Source organism: Coturnix japonica, chromosome 34, assembly GCF_054131305.1.
Source record: "Coturnix japonica strain WE chromosome 34, WE-NBRP24, whole genome shotgun sequence".
Lineage (NCBI taxonomy): Eukaryota > Metazoa > Chordata > Aves > Galliformes > Phasianidae > Coturnix > Coturnix japonica.
In genome coordinates, this window is record NC_140696.1 from 2,916,304 (window position 1) to 2,935,607 (window position 19,304).

At 43.6% G+C, this 19,304-nt stretch overlaps 1 protein-coding gene across 14 annotated transcripts in view; it reads left to right on the forward strand.

Moving 5' to 3' along the window:
* The window catches only part of CADM1 (cell adhesion molecule 1), a 188,592-nt gene extending 170,935 nt beyond the window's left edge, over positions 1–17,657 (forward strand). For 3 of the 14 annotated variants that reach the window (XM_085526015.1, XM_015884134.3, XM_015884136.3), the window contains exons 9-13: positions 152–184; positions 5,737–5,790; positions 7,679–7,759; positions 14,503–14,634; positions 15,192–17,657. In XM_085526015.1, the coding sequence (XP_085382141.1) occupies positions 152–184; positions 5,737–5,790; positions 7,679–7,759; positions 14,503–14,634; positions 15,192–15,310 (419 nt within the window). In that variant the 3' untranslated portion in view covers positions 15,311–17,657. The remainder of the gene's footprint in view (positions 1–151; positions 185–5,736; positions 5,791–7,678; positions 7,760–14,502; positions 14,635–15,191) is intronic. The other 11 variants (XM_085526016.1, XM_015884141.3, XM_085526013.1 and 8 more) reach the window with 6 other exon arrangements.
* The last annotated feature ends 1,647 nt before the right edge of the window (positions 17,658–19,304 follow it).

Genomic DNA, 19,304 nt, shown 5'->3' on the forward strand with positions numbered 1-19,304 from the left:
TTTTTGCCTTTCATTTTATTATTGCTTGTCACGCAATGTTCTTTGAAAGCTTGCTCATATATTATCTGTTCCATTTTTTCCATTTTCCCTTTTTTTGCATGCTGTTCCTCCTGTTTCTTCCCTTCCTCCAATCCTCTGTTCCCGTGTGTAGACACAACGGCGACGACAGAACCGGCAGTTCACGGTTGGTATCACATTCCTGTTTATCTTATTTCTCAGCATTGCTGAGTGGCAAGACAAGCCTGGGAAGGGGAAGGAAAATAAAAAAAGAGGAAAATGCAGTCTTCAAGGGAAAAACCACGTTTCAAGTGAACTGATCTCATAAATATCACATCGTTTTTAAGGCTTGAAAGTCTGTCTAGTCTTGTCATTTCAGTTGTGAGTTTCATAACCAGTTGTCCTGGTTCCAGGCCAGAGCTGATTCCCAAACGCGGTAGAAATGACACACGTGTAAGAGGAGCACAAAGGAAGCAAGTGACCTTTTTTTAGTACTCTTTATTACCAAGGTTATCGTTTCGGACTCTAAAATGAAACCTGGATTGAGAAAACAGGAACTCAAATGATGTTTTTAAGCCATGCTTGGCATTTTCAGCCTGTTTCTTCTGTTTCAAGTCCATAAGAAATGGCCTCCAGGAGGTGCAACCAAGCTGGGTGCCGTGCTTGGTGTTCTGTGGGTGCTCGGCAGCTGAGCCCCTCACCTCGGAGATCAGGAGGGAAGTTTTTGTTATTACACTGCAGAAGGAGATTTTACAAACAAATAGCAACACTTTCTTATCAGCATAGCAGTCTAGCAAACTAACCCTTCTCATCTGCTCAAGGAAGTCTAGCTAACAGCTTGACAGCTTCCTTAGCTTCCTACATTTTCAAAGTAAGCCTAAACAGTCACTTCAGACTGAAAGTTGAGCATACAGTTTTTTGGCACAAACTCGCTTTTCAGCTGAAGAACCAAAACAATTTTAATTGACTAAACCATATTTGTGTTTGCTGTTTTCTTAGCGTTGGTAAATGGACTGTTTCTGTTACTGATGTGAAATGGTGGAAGCCAAAAGTCTGTGGTGCTGAACAACCTTATCTTCTTGCCTCCTCCCAATGGGGCACATCTTGGGCACTATTGTGTGGATGGTGGACTGAGCGTAGCTGAGTTTAAGTAGTGATTGTAGTGATGCCTCATTTCAGATTGAGGGAAAAGCAGGTTTTGCTCCAAGTAGCTTACCTACATGGATGCTTTTTTCCACCTTATTTAAAAAACAGAAGCATTTAGGAATACTTTTGCACATTGCTGCTCTCCCAGTTGTTTTTAATGTTGGGGTTCAACATCATGAGTTTGTAGCTACAGCTGTGGAAGTCATAGCAAGGTAATAGGAGTCCCAAGTGATATCTCATCACGCGCTACCCTAAAGGGGCCCATGAAAGTCAGATGAAGGCAAAATGTTAATCACCCCATCACTACCCGTGGGGAAAAGCCTTGAAGGCTTTTGAAAGCATTGAAAAAGACAATGAATATGGTTTAATTAAGTAACAGCTAAAAAAAATAGCTCTGGGTAATTGATGATAAAAATATGAATAAAATTACAGGACAACGCAGATCAACCATTTAGCATTTTTTGGGTAGGTGAGACACTTTTCCAAGACAATAGAAATTAATGGTGGCTGATTTATTTAAGCACTCAATAAATGTCACCCCATTGACTCTGCCCTTGGGGCTGTGCAGTGGGTTTTGCCATCTGTTTTTGGTCATTGCTATGCAGGGAGCACAGACCCAGCACAGAGCGGGGGCTGCTGGAGCATGGTGCTCCCCACCACAGTGACCCACCTGGTTCTTAAGCACAACTCCTGGCAGCTTTCATCTCTCACTTGTCACAGCCGTACAAATAATGCTTTTTATTTGAGGAACGGCTCTGAGTGTTATAACCTCTGTGAGGAAGGACTGCTTCTGTATAAGGCTGACAACTGAAATGACAAGCAAGTTGGCTCTGGCAAACTTTTCTGCCTTAAAAATCAAACCTGTTTTGTACTAAACTGTGCTACCTTTGCCCTCTTGGGTTCTTTTCCTGTGAAGACTCTGGGATTTCTTTCCAAGCTTGTGTTGCTGGAGTGTGTATGGGTATACCAGGTGTTTATGTACGTTGGCCATTTGTTCTTACCAATGTCCAATCGGAGTGAGCATGTATGTGAATGACTAGAAATGCATGGGCATGAACTAAAGCCAAATGGATTTTCTCCAAAAACGATTTTAAATGAATTGGGGGAAGAAAAAAAAATAAAAAAAAATAACAACAACAAAAAGTCCAACAACCAAACCCAGAAAGATTGATAGCAAAGAAAATGAAACGTAAGGCTAGTGTGGGAACCAGCACAATACTTCAATCTGGGAAAGGAATTTTGAGTCGTTTCATTTTTTGGAGTGTATCCTAGAGGACTGGGGGGAAAAGGAGTCCTGTATGTGTATGCATGTGAAAGCGGTAGCCAGACCCCTGCCATTCCTGTTCTCTGATGGAATGGAGTTAACAGCAGCAATGCATGAGTGACTTAAAAGCACGAACATTGTTAACTCTTTTTTTTGTTTGAAAATGAGAGCTTAACTGTAAATTTTCTGATGCACTTTCTCCTTTCTCTGCACTGTTCATTGCCAGAACTCCAATAACAGCATGGTCATGGCCGGCAGGAAGGCTTGTGCTTCTGCTGCACTGCACTACACGGGGTTACTGAGCGTAAACCCTCCTTCCCTTCTCTTTTGCACTTCACATGTCAGGGTGCCAGTGGGCTGACGCACCGGTGCGCTATGAAATCACAGCTCCCAGCCTACATGTAGGCAGATCGAGGGCAGGCCGTGGTGCGGCAGTAGCTCTGGAAGTTTTCCAGCCCTGGATTGGGAAAATCAGTTGGGTTTTTTTCTGTCGTTCCCTTTCTTCACTCCTGTCCCGCTCCCATCCTAAGGTCCTAATGTAAATTTGCTGCTTCCCAGACGTGATTCCTCCTCCTTTGCAGGCTGTGGAGCTCAGCCCTCTGAGGTTGCTACCCTCTTTTGTGTGAGATTCCCCAGCTCGCTTTTTGCCTCCTGTACCAGTAGAGCGCCTACAAACAGCCATGACCTCATACACCATGTTCTTTTGCTACAGCAAAAGCAACACGTTATGTTTTTTCCCCTCGACTTTTGACCCCATCCTATTATAGGCAAAGAGCTTTAATGAACCTCTTTGTGATTTTTGATGAATGCAGCCAATGCCTGTTGCAGTGAGCTGTGCTCCCTGTGTGCATGGCAGGTATTGGGGCACCTGTGTGTGCTGCACTTAGAGCACAGGCAAGAACTAATTAATGAGGAGATAGGGTGGAAAGAAAAGTCTGAGAGCACAAAGTCTGGAGTGTAGGTTAGCATTGTGAGGAGATCCCCCAATGCAAATGAGGAGTGGCAAGAAAACGCATTGTCCAAAATAGAGCAGATAAATTACTTTCTGAGATGAAAATACTTTCCTAAAGGCCCGTATGAATTTTTGGTCTTAGCAAGGTTTTGAATAGGAATATTTAACACTCCTGTGTTAAGCTCCTGTTGCTTTTTCCAGTTGCGCTCAGTCTCTGAAATGAGTTTGGCTTGTCTGAAGCTGCAGCCAAAAGCTGAGCTGTGCCAGAGCTCTCCCCGGTTTGCACATCTTGCCAAATTAAACAGCATACAAGGAAAATATAAAGCCCCAGTGCTTTCTATGTGAGCGTTATCGAGCAGCTCTGGCTGCCCAACTACCTATTTTTTTTTTTTTTCCCTTCCTTTTTAAAAATGCCCTACTTAAAAGTGCAACTGAGAGTAAATAGGTTTCTAAATAGAGACCTAATCCTTGGGGCAATTGAATAAAACATCACAAAGATCCACACGCATGTTAAGATTCCTCTTCAGTCTCGTAGAATTCTCTACATGAAATAGAATCTGGAATTGGTTATTTACTGTTTGATACAAAGGAGAACTTAGATTTTTGCTTAAAAATCAGAGGTACCCCGTGAAGAAGGACAAAGCACTGTGTTATCAATAAACCTGCCAAGAAATGTCCATTTAATTGGCCTGACGCCTGCACCAGGCTGCAGGAGGTGCAACCCAGCTCTCAGGTTGCACCTGTTTCAGATGCATTCTTCATCAGGAAGTTCTGTCTAAAAGAAGCCGCAGCAGACGCTGAGCGTGTCCTGATCAGAAGAGGAATTAAAAGGACTTTAATCGCGGATGTGAAATTTTTAAGGAGGAAAAAACAAGATGTGATTTACTGCAGGTCTGAAATCCCTGATGGGGTGTTTTAATGCCATTCGATGGCGGCTTCAGGTGCAGGTAGAAACCAAACTGCCAGATGGTTTCATCTCCTTTTGCTTCATTGGAAATGGAACGTTGTTTTTTTCATTACAGAGGAAGCGTAGCTCCCTGTAAGTGAGAGGGAAGAATACACAGGAGCAGTTCTGAAGAGAGGAGAGCTGAATGGCTCTTGCTCAGAGCACAGGTTTGCATGTCCAGTGCTTCCGTGCTCCGCTCTAATTATTTTTATAGATTACAGTGAGAACAGGTGGCTCCCTGGAATTCAGCAGCGTTGCAAAACCAAATTCCTTGCCATTAATTTGAGCGGCTTCCCTCTTTAGACGATCATTCAGGCTGTAGCTTTGAGATCACATACTTTTAAACCACATTGCTAAAGAAAGATGTCTTTTTAATGAGCTGTGCGTGTTGCTTTTAGCTTTCCAACAGGGCGCAAGCGCGCACGTTGAGTGTACTGTATTAACACCTTTGTTATTTACAAGGAAGCCTTTGCCCTGCAAAAATCCATCTTGAGCCACTGTGGCTCTCCTCCCCCACGTGTAAGAAAGAGATGGGGATGGAGGATTGCAGCTCCACAAGGTGTTTGCCTTGCTGTTGAACAAGGTTTACCCCACACCACAAATAAAACCAGAACTCAAAGCAGCACCCAGTAGCGTTCACTGGACCCATTTTGCAGAACATGGGTGAGCACGGAGCACATGTCAAGGCACCCAGTGGCTGTTGAGAGCTCAACCACCTTCTGCTACCCTCAGTCTCCCCCAAACACATCAGGGTTTGCTCAGCCTTCAAGCTCACGCTGGAATTGTTCCCATGCTGTTAGTTCACGGTCACAAAAGTGTGTCATGATCAGCTTTGAGGATAGGCACGTTTTTCCCCCCAGAAATACATTAAAATTGGGAGACTAAAATATTTTTGTCCATTTCTTTTTTTTTAACAGAAGTTACAGCCAGCAGTCTGCATCTACAGATGCCTTTCAGTTTTGAAATGTGCTCCTCAATACTTTTGAATGTATAAATTGCCATGCTTGTCAACGTTGCCCAAACCCACTGAACTTCGGTGGAAAATTGGAAGAAAAATTGACTTCCATACGCTTACGTAACCCAAATCAAACCAGAATTAATTGGGAAATTGCCCCTATTTGATGAGTCAGAGGCTGAGTCTGGGGGTTTCTGCATGCTGTTATGAATGAGTGACTTTGGTTCACCTCCATGTTCCATGTGTTAACAGTGTAGACTGAGGAATGTTTCTGCCAGTCTGTCAGTAATAAAGTAAATGATTGGAATCCTGATATACAAGTTATTTACTCTGCTCAGACCAGCAGAAGATGGCAAGTGATTGACTCATTTGTTTCCCTCCCCTCCCCCCAAGAAATTCACCCTCGGTTCTTAAGTGTCTTGTTTATTGTCACTTGGAGGAATACAAAGAAAAATGAGTTTGTTTTTACTTGTAAGGCTTTACTCAGTTGCCAAATTCCGCAGAGGAGCTGGACTATGGGGATCTCTCAGGTAAGGGCTAGCATCTAGGTAAAGCACTGCTCTTCTGCTCTAGATACCGGTTCCACGTTGATTTCTGCATCTTGGCCATTTTGCATTGTATAGTCGCTGTGGTGTAGCAATTAATGGCACACGGAGTCCCACAGATCAGAAGGACGTTGTTGTCTGGTGGGTTTTCCCTCCCTATTATGTGGGCTTTTTTTTGTTGTTTTTTTTGTTTTTTTGTGGGTTTTTTTGGCACCATTTTGTGCAAGGAGTGAAAAGGAGGTTGGGAGGAACATGGGGTCACCTTTCGGGCTGGCTGCCAGGCGCGCTGCCCTCGGTAACACGCGGGAGCTTTTTGAATGCTAATTTGGAGGCTGGTTGAGTTGGAATTTGATGTTTGGAAAACACTCAGCTCTGCTGTAATGTGTGAAACTGGCTTTGCAAAGTGCAACCGGTGCTAAATGGGGGCTGCCCGCTCATTGCTTGGAAGGGGAGCATCAGATTGGGAATCAAAAGGAGTTCCTCCTTTTATCAGCAAAGACGAAGGCAACTATTGAAACCTTTTCTTTTTAATCCACGGGCAACTGAAAGCTGCACAGTTGCATATTTATAGTTGGTCCTTGCAAATTCTGAATGAATAAGCAAAAGCATTTTCAATGGGTGACCTGGGGCAATTGGTATATACAAAACGAGCACCATAGCACAGTCCAAACCTCTGATCTCCGTGGTTTGGCAGGCTCCCCTTTGGGAAACAGCAGAGCATGGAAAGCACCGGTGCCTGGTCCCCATCCCAGCAGGTCTCTACCATGAGGTGCACCAGTGGGGTTTGGTCCAGCACTGTTTTGTTCTGCAGTTTAAAAACCAAAACCCCAAGACCACAGTTTTTTTCTGTAAAATGCTTTTCTCCAATGAAACTAACAGCTTTTCTTCCTGTAAGCCACTATAAGGATGCTTTGGCCAAGAGGTTAGAAATGATTGATTAACTCGATATGTATTCTAACACCTGAGCAATACTAATAATTATTATTGCAGGCCTGGGCCAGATCTCATAGGTAAGAAGCACTAGGTGTCTGTTAAATATCACTGTGTGGGTGGAAAATGACTGTTTTGCTCTGATACTCTTTATTTTTTCATTTGTTTGGTTGGTTTTTTTTTCCCCTTAAAGAAAACATACATTTTGGTGAACAAACAGAAGGATGGGAATTAATTCCACAAAGGAATTCCTCAAAATGGGTGTCTGCTAGCAACACTGCCTCCCCTTGGCAGCAGCACAAGTTGGGTCCGCTCTGCCTGGATCTGCTGTACTCTCACCATGCACTCATTCACTCATGCACCCGCTTTGCAGTGACACATCTACTTTTCTCAGAGAGTTGTGGATGTGTTGACTGCCGGAACACTGCCTATTTTTGTTCTTTTTGTCAGCTTGAAATTTAAGTTTCCCATGGGTTTTCCACAGCGTGGTGCAAGCACAGAGCTGGTGAACAAGCACCTTTGTGCGCTAACAGACGCCCATTTTGGAGCATCAGTTTTGACTGCTGATGTTTTTTTTTCCCCCAAGAATTTTGGGTTTTTTTTGCTTGTTGCAATCTTAAGTTATTTGTGTATGACCAAAGGATGGCTCTCCCAAGTCAAACATACCAATATGACTGGAAAACAGAGCTGCAGCCCTGCACTGCTTGCTGCTCTGACCAAGCTTCTGCCCTCCATCACATAACTCATGCCCAGATTCCCAAGAAACTGATATAGGATCCCGTTTTGGAGTGGTGGCAGCAGCTCAGAGGGCAGCACAGGTGAGTGCTGAGCCAAAGCCCATCCCACAGAGGTGTGTGCTCAGCCCGCTGGGCTGTTGAAATGTGGTGTAAACTGAATGTGCTGCTCCCACTGCAGTGTTTGCTCAGTGTGCTGTTCGTTTCAGGTACTGCTGTCCTGCTAAATGCTTCAACGGAGGCTCTGCCAACTGTACAAATAAGTAATGCATCTATTGCCTTGCATCCAGGTAGCTAGTTCTCAGTGCCGCGTTCACTTGTGTGTGTCTGTGCCTCTCAGAGCTGTGCTCCTAACATAGGATGTACGGGACAGAGGCGTCTGTCTCACCCTTCCGCAGCACAGATTGACTTCTGATCCTACTGCAGCCTTTTTCCAGCCCCGTAGTGTTACAGAGACAATTCCTGCAGTGCTGTGAGCAATGAGTCCAAACTGCTTTGTATTGGTGTGTGCATATACATACGCACGCATATAAATATATATGCTGCTGTGTGTGATGATTGCAATAATCCAGTTAATCTAATTCCATACATCTGTATTTCGGGCCCCTCAGGTGCATTATGGTCTTCTTGTTTGTCTCAGCAGTGTTGATACACATCTTGTAAAACACTGAACAATCAAGAAGGACCCGTGTAGCCTTTACATCTGGTTTGATTAACTAATCAAAACCTGATTAGCACCTTTGTTCAAGGGGTTGCTGATTAATCAATTACTATTGATTGTAAGTGTCGCTCCATTTTCTAGCGGAGGGAAGTCTGAAGAAACAACCAATAAACATTGAGCAGCTGTCATAGTGATTAAATTTATTAAAACAAAATGCATTCTTTTTTATGAAGCGATCTTAAAATGGGTCACTGAAGAGGAGCTTATTGATTGAAGAAGGATGAACTCCTTGAATTTCTCCAGCTTAAATTAGACCAAATTCAATTACGATACGACGAACAGGTTGACACTACTCTTTAACAGTCCATCAATAAATTAGAGTAGGGGTAGGAGCAGCACACTTAATGCTGGACTATAGCAATGAATAATATTATTGCTCATCCTGCCGTGCGGGCAGTGATTACTGTCTCCTAGCTGGTAGATGAGCACCGATGGTTATTTTCCAGTGGATCTGAACTGAAGATACCCTGTTCTCCCTGCTCTGCCCACCAAAACCCCAATGGCTGCCCTACATTTTAGTGACGTTCCTTGATGTTAGAAACATGGTTCTCCTAAAGGATTTGCCAGCCTTAAGAGCAGTCAGTGGGAAAGCAGCAGCAGCGCTAACCTGGTTTCTTGCCTCTTAGGAAAAGGGGAATGGTTGGTTCATCCAGCGAGGTAAGGTCATGGCATCTAATTCGTGCCCATGAGGGAAGTGCAAACTTGGATCGTTTTGGTGTTTTAGCTGCATAATAAGTGAATCTTCAACAAGAGGAAAAAAAAGGGAAAAAAGAGTTGGGAACTCTTGAAAGAAGTGGATTTAGGTTGTCTCTTCCCTACCGTGATGCATTTATTGCATCTGGGAAGCAGGGTAGCTGTCAGTATAGCTGGTGTGTGTACGCGTACTTGTGTGCACACACAAATTAAGCCCATGTTGTCCGACATCTATAGCTTGAAATTTTCACCAAGAAATAAAAGAGATTTTTGTGAGCGCAGGAATGGGTCTAAATATGCCGGAATTCCTGTCTGTGTTACATGCTTGTGAGAAGCTCCATCCGTTTTCTGCTTTAATAACACAAATGGCTGCAGAAAAAGAATTCAGAGCTGTTCAGGGATACCCCCAAAAAATGTCACAGAATGAAACTGCAGATCAGAACTCAGCCAGAATGGGATGAGGGAGTGGTGGAGTCGCTGACCCTGGAGGTGTTCAAGGGACAGGTAGTACTGGGTGATGTGTAGTGGGCAGTGGTGGTGGTAGGTGGATGGTTGGACTGGGTGACCTTAGAAGGCTTTTCCAGCCTTGGTGATTCTGTGATATGTATCTCTAAAAGCTCTGGTTATTTCATGTCTCTGGTATTTAAAGAAATGGAGCCTTAATCAGAGCACCTAGGTAAAACAGCTGTGCTGCTCAAGGTAACAGCGATACCAGAAAGTGAGGATTGGCTTTAAGTTGCTCCAGAGTTTTTCAGCTAAATAAAATGATTTGTTCCTAATAGCTCTGAAACTTTCAGCTCTGAAGTGATTGATATGTAATTAAAAACCAGCCAGTGAAGTCAGTCAGGTCCAATCTGGTCCTTTCTTTTAATCTTGAGATGCCAGGACTTAAAAAGAAGAGCTGCCGCCTACAACATGCATATGTGTGTATATATGAATGTATACATGTATATCTCAAAGCCTCATTAAAACCAGAATTGATTGGAGCCTATTTATTGAGTAGCTGGGAGGAGAAACGCTTTCCATAAGCTAAACCTTGCTGTAAGAGCTTGACCCACATTATGAGGATATTACTATTAAAATCTGCCAGCTTTTTTCCCATGCTCCCAAGGCTGCAGTAAGTGATCTATTTTTAAACAATTACTACTGCAGGAGTGCTAAGAGAATTTGAGATTATTATTAACACTTACTTAAAAAATAATAATAATAAAAAAATCCCACCAACCGTAGTCACATAATGACGGTTCGTCAGGTTTAAAATAAGGATGTCAGCTGAGAAGACCCATGTGAGAAATAATCAACGTCAACGTCTCCTATGGGCTCCTCGTTACCACTTCCCTGAGTCACTTTCCACTCTCAGATATTGGGGCTGACAAGTGTCAGTTTTGCCACCTGAATGGGTTTGTCCTTAAGGCAAGAGAAGGGTGAGCAGAGCACCACGGCTGTGCTGCCAAGTGCTGGATGCTCGCTTAGGACTCTGTGCATTTGATGCTAAGGGAGTTAGGATGGAGTGGAGGAGGAACCAGTCACAAAACGTCTTTCTTTGTGTAGTGCTTGAACAAATGACACTTTCTGTTTAAAGGAAAACTTCAGGATTTTTGTTGGGAGCACTGTCATTTATTTTTGTCGATTAAAGTGGCACTTGGTTAAAATAATGAACAAAAAGCTCAATTAAAAGCTCATTTAAAAGCTTGTTTAAAAGCTCCTAAAGTTTATTAGCTGCAATTTTAAATAGGACTACAGTGCTCTCTGCTGCTCCATACTGTGCTGCATCTTGTGCTGAGAAGTTCAGTGCTACATTAGGTAAAAATACGGCATACCTTTAATGAAGGGCACTGTCGTCCTCTTCTCAATACTGTACTTTAAAACAAAATAATTGACTTTTTTTCCTGCATATATTGACTTACTTTAAGCAGGCAGTGCCATTATCACTGCAGTTTTCCTTTAAGGTGCTTTGATATAATCCGCCCTATATGGATCACATCAAAGCACCAGCCTCGGAAATGGGGTCCAGCTGAGGTGCAACGTAGCTGTGGAGTAGCAGAATAGTTGTGCATGTTGTCCCCAACATGCAGTAGTGTCTCTGTGCTGACTCTTTCCATCCCTCCTTGTGTCCCTCCCCCCTCCCACACTATGAAAACACAAGCAAAACAGAAAACAGAGCTATCGTAGAAACATTCTGACTATTCGATTTAAAGGCCAGCGTGCTCCAATATATATTAACATCTTAATGGGAAAGCTCTGCATGTATACATTTACTACTCTCTGACAAGAGGGAATTAAATGTCAGAAGGATTTGTAGCATCTATAATTGAATTGGTGCTGAGAAAAGCAAATCTTAAGGAAGAATAACATATTAGGATTAGCAAATAATGTGGCATTTTGTCAGTTCCTGCCATCTCATCTGTTCCCTCTTCAGTAATAAAGTTGTGATTTCTTTTTTTTAATCATAGATATGAAGCAGGAATAGCTTTTGTGAATCGGAGACAGCATTTTAAAGCAGATACTGGTTTTTAAGATCAGGTTTGTCTTTCTTGGTACAAATTTGGGGAATGATTCCCGGCTCTGAAGTCTCAACACTTTTATTACCAAGGAAATAATGAGTGGCATCCATCACTGATGCTCATTCAGTATGAAATAATCCACAACCTGGGATTCTTTCTGCTGGGCACCACCCCAAAGTAAAGGCAGTGGGAACCCCCTGTGAGCCCCAGAGGATGCAGAATTTGTGCTGCCTTGTTCCTTCTTTCCTATTTAAAAAGGAGAAAGGATTTGGCGAGAGGGCTTTAGCTTTGAAAAATCTGATTTTTGTACTATTTTAAATTGCAAGTGGTTCCTTTGGAGAGCAAATCAATGCAACATAGGAAGGACAGGAAGAGGAGCTAATTCCAGTAAGTGCAGGGGTTGTAGCGCTTCTAAATGCGGTGTGTTTATTTTTAAACAGAGCTCCTGCCTGTTTCGTCCAGCACATTTGCAATTAGACACCAAGAGCCTTTCCTTGGGTAATTAATACATAAATATAAATACATCTTTAAAGTCAGAATTGCTCCATCAACGGCTGCACAGTTGGTTATCGCATGGTTTGCAACCACTACTGGCTTGGGTACATCCTTCAAACCTCAGCTTGATGGAGAAGGTATTTAGCCATGTACCTAACAGATTGATTCTTGTCTGAAGCTGCAGTGGCCCCAGAACACCCCAGGCTGTGGTTTTCCCTGGTTGCTGTTGCAGCAGCATCCCTGCCCAAGTCAGGGGGGTCTGCTTGGCATGGTGCTGCACCACCTCAGGCATCCTTCCCATCACTGAGCAGGGATGTCCGCCTTCTTGCCAAAGCAGCAAATGCTGGGAAGTGCTCACAACACAGTTTGTTCCTACTGAAGATGATTAAAAACCAAGGAAAAAAAAAAAAAAAAAGGAAGAAAAATGTCCTTTTTTAGAGGTAATTTGTTTGTTCTGGCAGCTTGCCACAGTGAGTAGAAATCCTTCTGTCGTGGCTCCAGGACGTGCACCATGTTCTTAAATGCTTATTGTTATTTGTCTTCACCAGAAAGCTGGGAAGTATTGACCTCAAAGGCAGTGCTTCCATTTGGATGTGGTGCTGCTGACAGTTGAAGATGTGCTCATTCTCATAGAGCTGTGCATAGGGCTTTTCCACCAAGTGAAATGTATTCTGGGTTGTTTCCTAAATAAGTTGTATCCTTTGGGTGCACTTTGTGGTTACAGCATAAGAGAGAATTTTGTGTTTCAGTTCTTCATGTCTCATTTTTGTTCTGATGGTGAAGTCCTGTGCAATAACTTGCCAGTGGTGCGTGTTCCTTTTGGTGAACCCCAGGCATTAACATGGATCCTGGCTTGCTCCTCCCACTGCTAAATGACCTGGCTTTGGGTTATGTGGAAGCAAATGCCTTACGGTTTACAGCGGTGTCTTTTTTGTCTCATTGAGTTGAGCTTATTAGGTGAGTTGTTGGAAGGGGTTCTCCCTTTGTGGTTGCTCATGGGCTGTTCTTTATTTTACCCCCCCTTCCTCTCCCCACTTGCATCAGAGCTTGGCAGCATTAAAACCATAGCATGTGCCAAAGCTGCTGCTTCAAAAAAGTTGAAGAAATACTCCAAGGTTTTTTCTTAAATTGTTTTAATTAAAGCGTGCTATACAGCGCTCCCAGTCACGAGTTATTTACTTACATCCCTTAGTGCTTCATCTTACAACAGAATTGGAAATATCGATAGAAAGCGTAAATCCTGGGCTCCTGCTTGAGAGCATTGTATCAGGTTTCAGCTCAAAAGAGCACCATTACCTTTAGCTGTCACGGATCTGTACGCTTGATCGATAAACTTCAAATATTATTAGAGGTGGAGGCTTCAGAGATTTGCTCTGTTCTTTGGAGAGAGACCGGGATAAATCTTTCTTAAAAATTGACTTGAATTTGCACTCTCAGTCTTCCTGGTAAAACGCATTTCTCTTAGGTGCCTGGGCAACTGCACGCAGGGCAGATTTATAGGCCATGTGCTTCTTGTAGTGAAAGATCTAAATGGTAAATCCTTCACATATGACTTCACAAATCATGTAAAGTTAAAAGATTTTTACCGTTTCTGTTGCTGCTGTGCTTAAATTGTAAGGTATGGCCAGTAAATCATTTTAATGGAGGTGTCGCGCTTGACTCAATAAAAAAAAGAGAGAGAGAGAGAGAGACAATGGTTTAGCTTCTATTCCAAAATGTTAATGTATTAATCAACGGGAGAATAATTGTTTCTTACTACGTTATAAATCTCGGTTGCCATTAGAATTGCGGCGAGGGTTGATGTAGCCGCGTTCTTAAATTAAAATTGTTTACACTGCTATACATTCATTTTACATGGCCATAGCTCATTCCGGGTTCATTTTGGAGTTGTTCCTCAGCCAAATAAGTCATTCCTCTCCCGGTGATGGCATCCTAAGGGAGAGATGCTTATAAAAGAAAACTAATTGCATGGTGAGGAGTTAAATAAATAAAATAAAGCAGTTGGAGGCAATGCACAATTATTGCTCACTATCTGCTTTTGAAGAGGTTTTTATAGTTGGGATTAAGAGTTTTGTTTCTCCGGACGTCATGAGCTGTAATGAACAGAAAAGGTCATGCTTAATTATGTAATTTTGAGTTCTTATTGGGGGAGATGATGGCTGTAGATGCATTTACAGAGTTTGGTTGATTGTTTTTTTGGGCTGATGTTAAAGTGTTTTCACCAGGGCACTTGTTTATGATGTCTCTCCAGAGCTAATGATTCGTATTGCCATGTTGTACTGCAACTTGCCCCTAAGGAAGGTCGGAATCTGGGGAGTATCCTAGGGGACCCTCCAAAAACTCGTGCCCACCAATGATTCCACATCTCTTCTCTTCCTTTCCCTGTCCCAGCTGTCCACCAGTAGTGGTAGTGCTGCTGCTTGTAGCGGGAGGCACCTGGCGAGGTATCGGCCAGATCAGTTCACCCTGAACTCATCTGTCTGGATAGCTCCATGCTTTATCCCTACTCCTTTGGAAAGCAGAAGGGTGGCTTTTCCAAACCAGAGGGCGGCTACAACGAAAACCTTCACGTTGTGTCGTAGTGAGTCCCCAATTCTTACTGCTCTTCTGATCTCAACAGATTCTCGTGCAGGTGAGGAAGGGGCAATAAGGAGCGTGGACCATGCAGTCGTCGGTGGTGTCGTGGCCGTGGTTGTATTTGCCATGCTTTGCCTGCTCATCATTTTAGGGCGATATTTTGCAAGACATAAAGGTAAGACAAAGGCTGCAACTGGAAAATGAACGGACTTGGCACATGCTTCAGCTTCCACGTGGTGTTTTGGCCTTCTGGGTGCTTTAGAAGAGCATCTCTTCTCTTTTAAACGATGAGAGTTGTGGCAGGCAACCAGTGTGCTGTGCTGAGTGTGCTCAGTACACAAGTTAGAGCTGAAATTTGGAGGTCTGGCTACAAAACCTCATTGACCTGAGCTGGTGCATATGTGCCAAGTGGTTTACGTTGTAACATGATGGGTCTGTAAGGCCAAGCCCATGTGTGGTGCTGTGCCCACTCCAGATAGTGTTTGCACCAAAGGATTTATGCTTACCAGCTTCACTGAGAGCATTTGGAAAAGCTTCCAGGTATTGGAAGCAAACAGATGTTGCGCATTGGGGTGTCTCAGGCAGGACTGATGAAATCTTCGCTCCACATGCTGGGGTTTGTGCTCTGGAACTTGCTTTCAGGCTCTTTCTTTCTGGTGACATTGAGTGCCCATTCTCGTGGCTTAGTTGCTAGCTCTTGCCATGTTACACAGCGTACTGCTTCCTTTGCAGGTACATACTTCACTCATGAAGCCAAAGGAGCGGACGATGCAGCCGACGCAGACACAGCTATCATCAATGCAGAAGGAGGACAAAACAACTCCGAAGAAAAAAAAGAGTACTTCATCTAGAACAGCCTTGGTTTCAATGAGGTGTCCAACTGTGGACAGATACTGACCCTATTTAAAATGCTAAAGAGACAGTGATATTGGAAGTTGCAACCAGCTTGTGTCTTTTTTAAAGAGAAACGCAAATGGGTGGAGAGCTGTGAGACTGGGAGGGTCTGGGATTTGCTGTGTAAAAATATTCTTCGTAAAGTACACTCTGCTGTTCGACACCTCAGTTTGTTTGGGTTTTGTTTTTTTGGCCAAGTCTGACTTGGGTTTAGTTTAGTGAAGTCATTTGCAGAAGATTCTGTGCCTTGTTTTATTTCTGTTTGTTTGGGTTTGGGAGGAGGCTGGGAAGAAGAGGGGCTTCTGTGTGTTAGTTCCCTTCGGGTTTCTGTGGTTCTTTGTTTCCCCTTTTGTCCTCTGTTTCTGGAGTTGCCTGCTGGGACCCCTTGGAATAGGTTGGTTTCTTTCAAGGTGTTTTTTTTTCTTTTTATCTTCACTGTTTTCTCTTCGAAACTCGGTTTCATCGGAGGAGAACCAGCACATTTTAGATTTCATAGTTTGCAATTCGCTGTACCCATATTCCATTTTCTCTATTGTCGTAAAGGCTTGGATAAACAAACAAACGAGAACCTGTTTGTGGCTGCCCGTGTTCCAAATGCTTTAGATTGATGGAGACTAGAAAATAGCCCGCAACTCAGAAAAGGTGCTGCCCGCCCGCGGTGCATCCATCCGCGCCCAGGCTCTGCTCCCAGCCAGGTGCCCTGCAGCCCCCAGTGGCTCTGGAGTGCAGGATTCACCCCATAGAGGGTTTAGGGCAGGATTTCTGCTCAGATAACTGTTGCAAACTGCTCTCTGTCCCAACTTCTCCCCAATTTGCTAGCACAGGAAAAGCCCTCCTGGAGTGCCAGTGGCTGTGAGTGTGCAGCTCTGCGCTTCTGTCCCCCTCCGCTGGCGTGGTGCTCGGAAGGCATCAGGGTGGGTATGGGGTTGGGTGCTCATCCCATGTGTCTCCAACCCCAAAGCCAACCACTGTGTCCTGCACTGTGCCAGGTCCGAGACCTGGGATGGCTGGACAGGAAAAACTGCCTTTTATTTTATTTTCATCTGATGGATAAAAAGTGGGAATTTGCATTAAAAAAATTGCAGTGCTAACTGACTTATTAAAGCCATAGGTAAAAAGGAGAATGTAGGTCGATTGTAGATTGGTGACAGATAGCAACGAGAAGGCACTATGGGAATCCTACCTGAATTTGGTGAATTACCTTGGATGTAGAGAGGTACTTTTTTTTACTGTGTTTATGTGGAACAATGCGTATGCTGATTTATTTAAGGGTAACATTAATCTTAGCGTCAGGTTTGGGTTTTTTTAAGGGGTTAGGGAGGGGGGATCATCTTTCTGTGTGGGTTTTTTTGTTTGTTTGTTTTATTTTTTGGCAGAACCATTGTAAAGCAGGATATGTTGGGAATGGGATGGCATGAAAAGTAAAAGTCCGTTCTGGAGCAGTAGTTGGTTTTTTTCCCTTAATACAAGAAGAAGAAACTCACTGGAATAGCTTTCTTTTGTTTTCCTCCTGAGCAGATTTTATCGAGCGCAGCTCTTTTCTGAGCCTTCAGCACCATTGCCAAACCACACCATGGTGAGAAGCATTCAGCATGTAGAGTTCAGAGGGGGGAGGGAGGGGGGGGAGAGGTGCGTTTTTTACTCATCGGTCACAGAATTTGACATCCTGTTTTTGGACAGCCCATCTTTGTTTTGGAAGTGTACAGTAGTGCAGTGTTACCGATGTAACTTTGACTTAACAATGTTGACATGTCTCAGGTTCATGTGTTTTGATTGGTGTTTTCCGTCTCAGGTAGATTGCAAAGATTTCGGCCCCATGCATTGGAAAAAGAAAAAAAAACAGAATAATAATTTAAAAAACCAACAAAAAAACACAGGAAATTACCAATTTTAGTTGTATATTGGTTTATGTATTTTTTCTTCAGTATACAGTGCACTGTTTGAAATGTATTGTTGAGTATTACTTTGTACAGCTTTAGGTCATTAGGATTTTTAAGTGTGAAGAAAGAACAAACACATTTAAAGGAGAATTACAAATGAAGGAAGCGTGACTGATGCTAAACAGCCTTGTTCTTTATTCACCCAGCCTTTTTATTTCTTCCCCTTAGGCCAGTTCTGTTTTAAGGTGTCCATGGAAGATGTTACAATGTAAGAAAAATACATATCCATCTGTTCCCATTTACATTTTGTATCGGTTCATGTATACCATTTTTACAAAGAAAAAGAAAAAGAAAAAAAAAAAAAAAAGAAGTACTATAAAATATCTGTCTTCTTAATAAAAAAAAGATTAATGTTACAAAACTACCTTCGCTTCTCATCCTGCACTCTTTGCTGCTCGGCAGGCGGCGGATGGAGCTCTGCATTGCAGTGGGAAGGGAAGGCTGGTACTGGTAAATTAGGGTCTAAGGACTCTCTGATCCATCTCTGTCCCTTCCTGGTTGGGATATTCCTTGATTCTGTATTGCCTGTGTTTAGGATTTGGGGCAGGAGTCCCGAGGTCACCTGCATGCCATTGCTGACGCTGCCTTCCAGTATCTTCTGCAAGTCTGAGAAGGGAGCCTTGCTCTCTAGAAGAGGTTGGCTCCGTTGGGAAATCTCTGATGCGTTTTCCCAGGCTGCTGAATCCACAAGAGCAGTGCTGCGGCTCAGCTCCCCTCTGGGAGGGGACTGCCATTCCTAACTGGAAAGCCACAGAGGTCAGTGCAGTGCTTTGCCCTCTCTCAGCACCATTTTGTAACAAACTAACCCAATTCTGTAAGGGACACATTGGCACGTGTCAATCCATTTGAGCAGTACTTCCCAAAGGGCCAAATGAGGAGGATGAAAAAGCTGCTTTAAGTGCTTGGACTGAGCATTTCCAGTTGCTGTATTAAGTTGATAGCTGACATTTAAAAGATCATTGGTTGGTTTGTTGCATTGCTTTGTTTAGTTTTGTTATGTTTTTAAAGAAAGATGGCTATCTTGAGTATTTAATTAGAGTTTCAGCATAATGTGCTGGTTGCTGAGCACTGTAATGAGGTTGCCTTGCTTCTTTCAGCTGCTGGGTGGGGGAGGATGGTCCCTGATGAGAAGCATTTGGCACACTGTGCACACACCTGTGCTCAGCAGCACGGTGCCTGCTGGCAGTGCACAGCATTTTGGTGGTGGGAGGGACATGGCAATGTCTGTTGGGACAGCTAATGCAAGCACAAAAGGTTTTGTTGCCTTGGGAGATTTCTAGTAGTCCTCAAAATGAAAGTTTTATTCCTGAAAGCCTAGAGGAGCATTCCATGATACAGCACTGAGTTGGGTCTTGGGGGGACCTTAGGAGGGTCAGGTTGGATATGAGGAAAAACTTTGTCTCCCAAGGAGTGGTTGAGCACTGGAATGGGCTGCCCAGGGGGGTTGGGGGGGGTCACTGGTCCCTGGGGTCCCTGGGGGTGTTAAAAAAAATGTGGAGATTTGGCGTCGAGGGATGTGGTCAATGGGCAGTATTGGTGGTAGTTGGATGGTTGGACTGGATGATCCTAGAGGTCCTTTCCAACCTTTATGATTTTTTATGACACTTAGATGTTCAGAACCAGGGTATAAACCCTGTGGCACTTCCTTAAGAAGAGTTGCACAGCTGTTGGTTCTTTATGATGCTGCTCACTAAGCAGCGCCTACTTCCCAATGCACAGCACTGTGAAGAACAACAGCAACACAGTTCATGAGACAGAGAAGTTCACAGAAGGTAAGGACTGAGCAGAACACAGGTGAGTGCCAGGTGGCAACTTGGGTTGCTCTGAGCTGTGTTGGATGTAAGTCCACGCCAGACTGGAGCACTGCCAGCAAAACTGAGATCCAGAACTGGGAAAAGACCTGTAAGCATAATGGTGGCCATGGAGGGCAGCTCACCTCAGCTTACACACCTGATCCCTACAGCCAGAGCTGGTGCTGAGCAGAACAAAAGGGAACCATGGGAAAATCAAA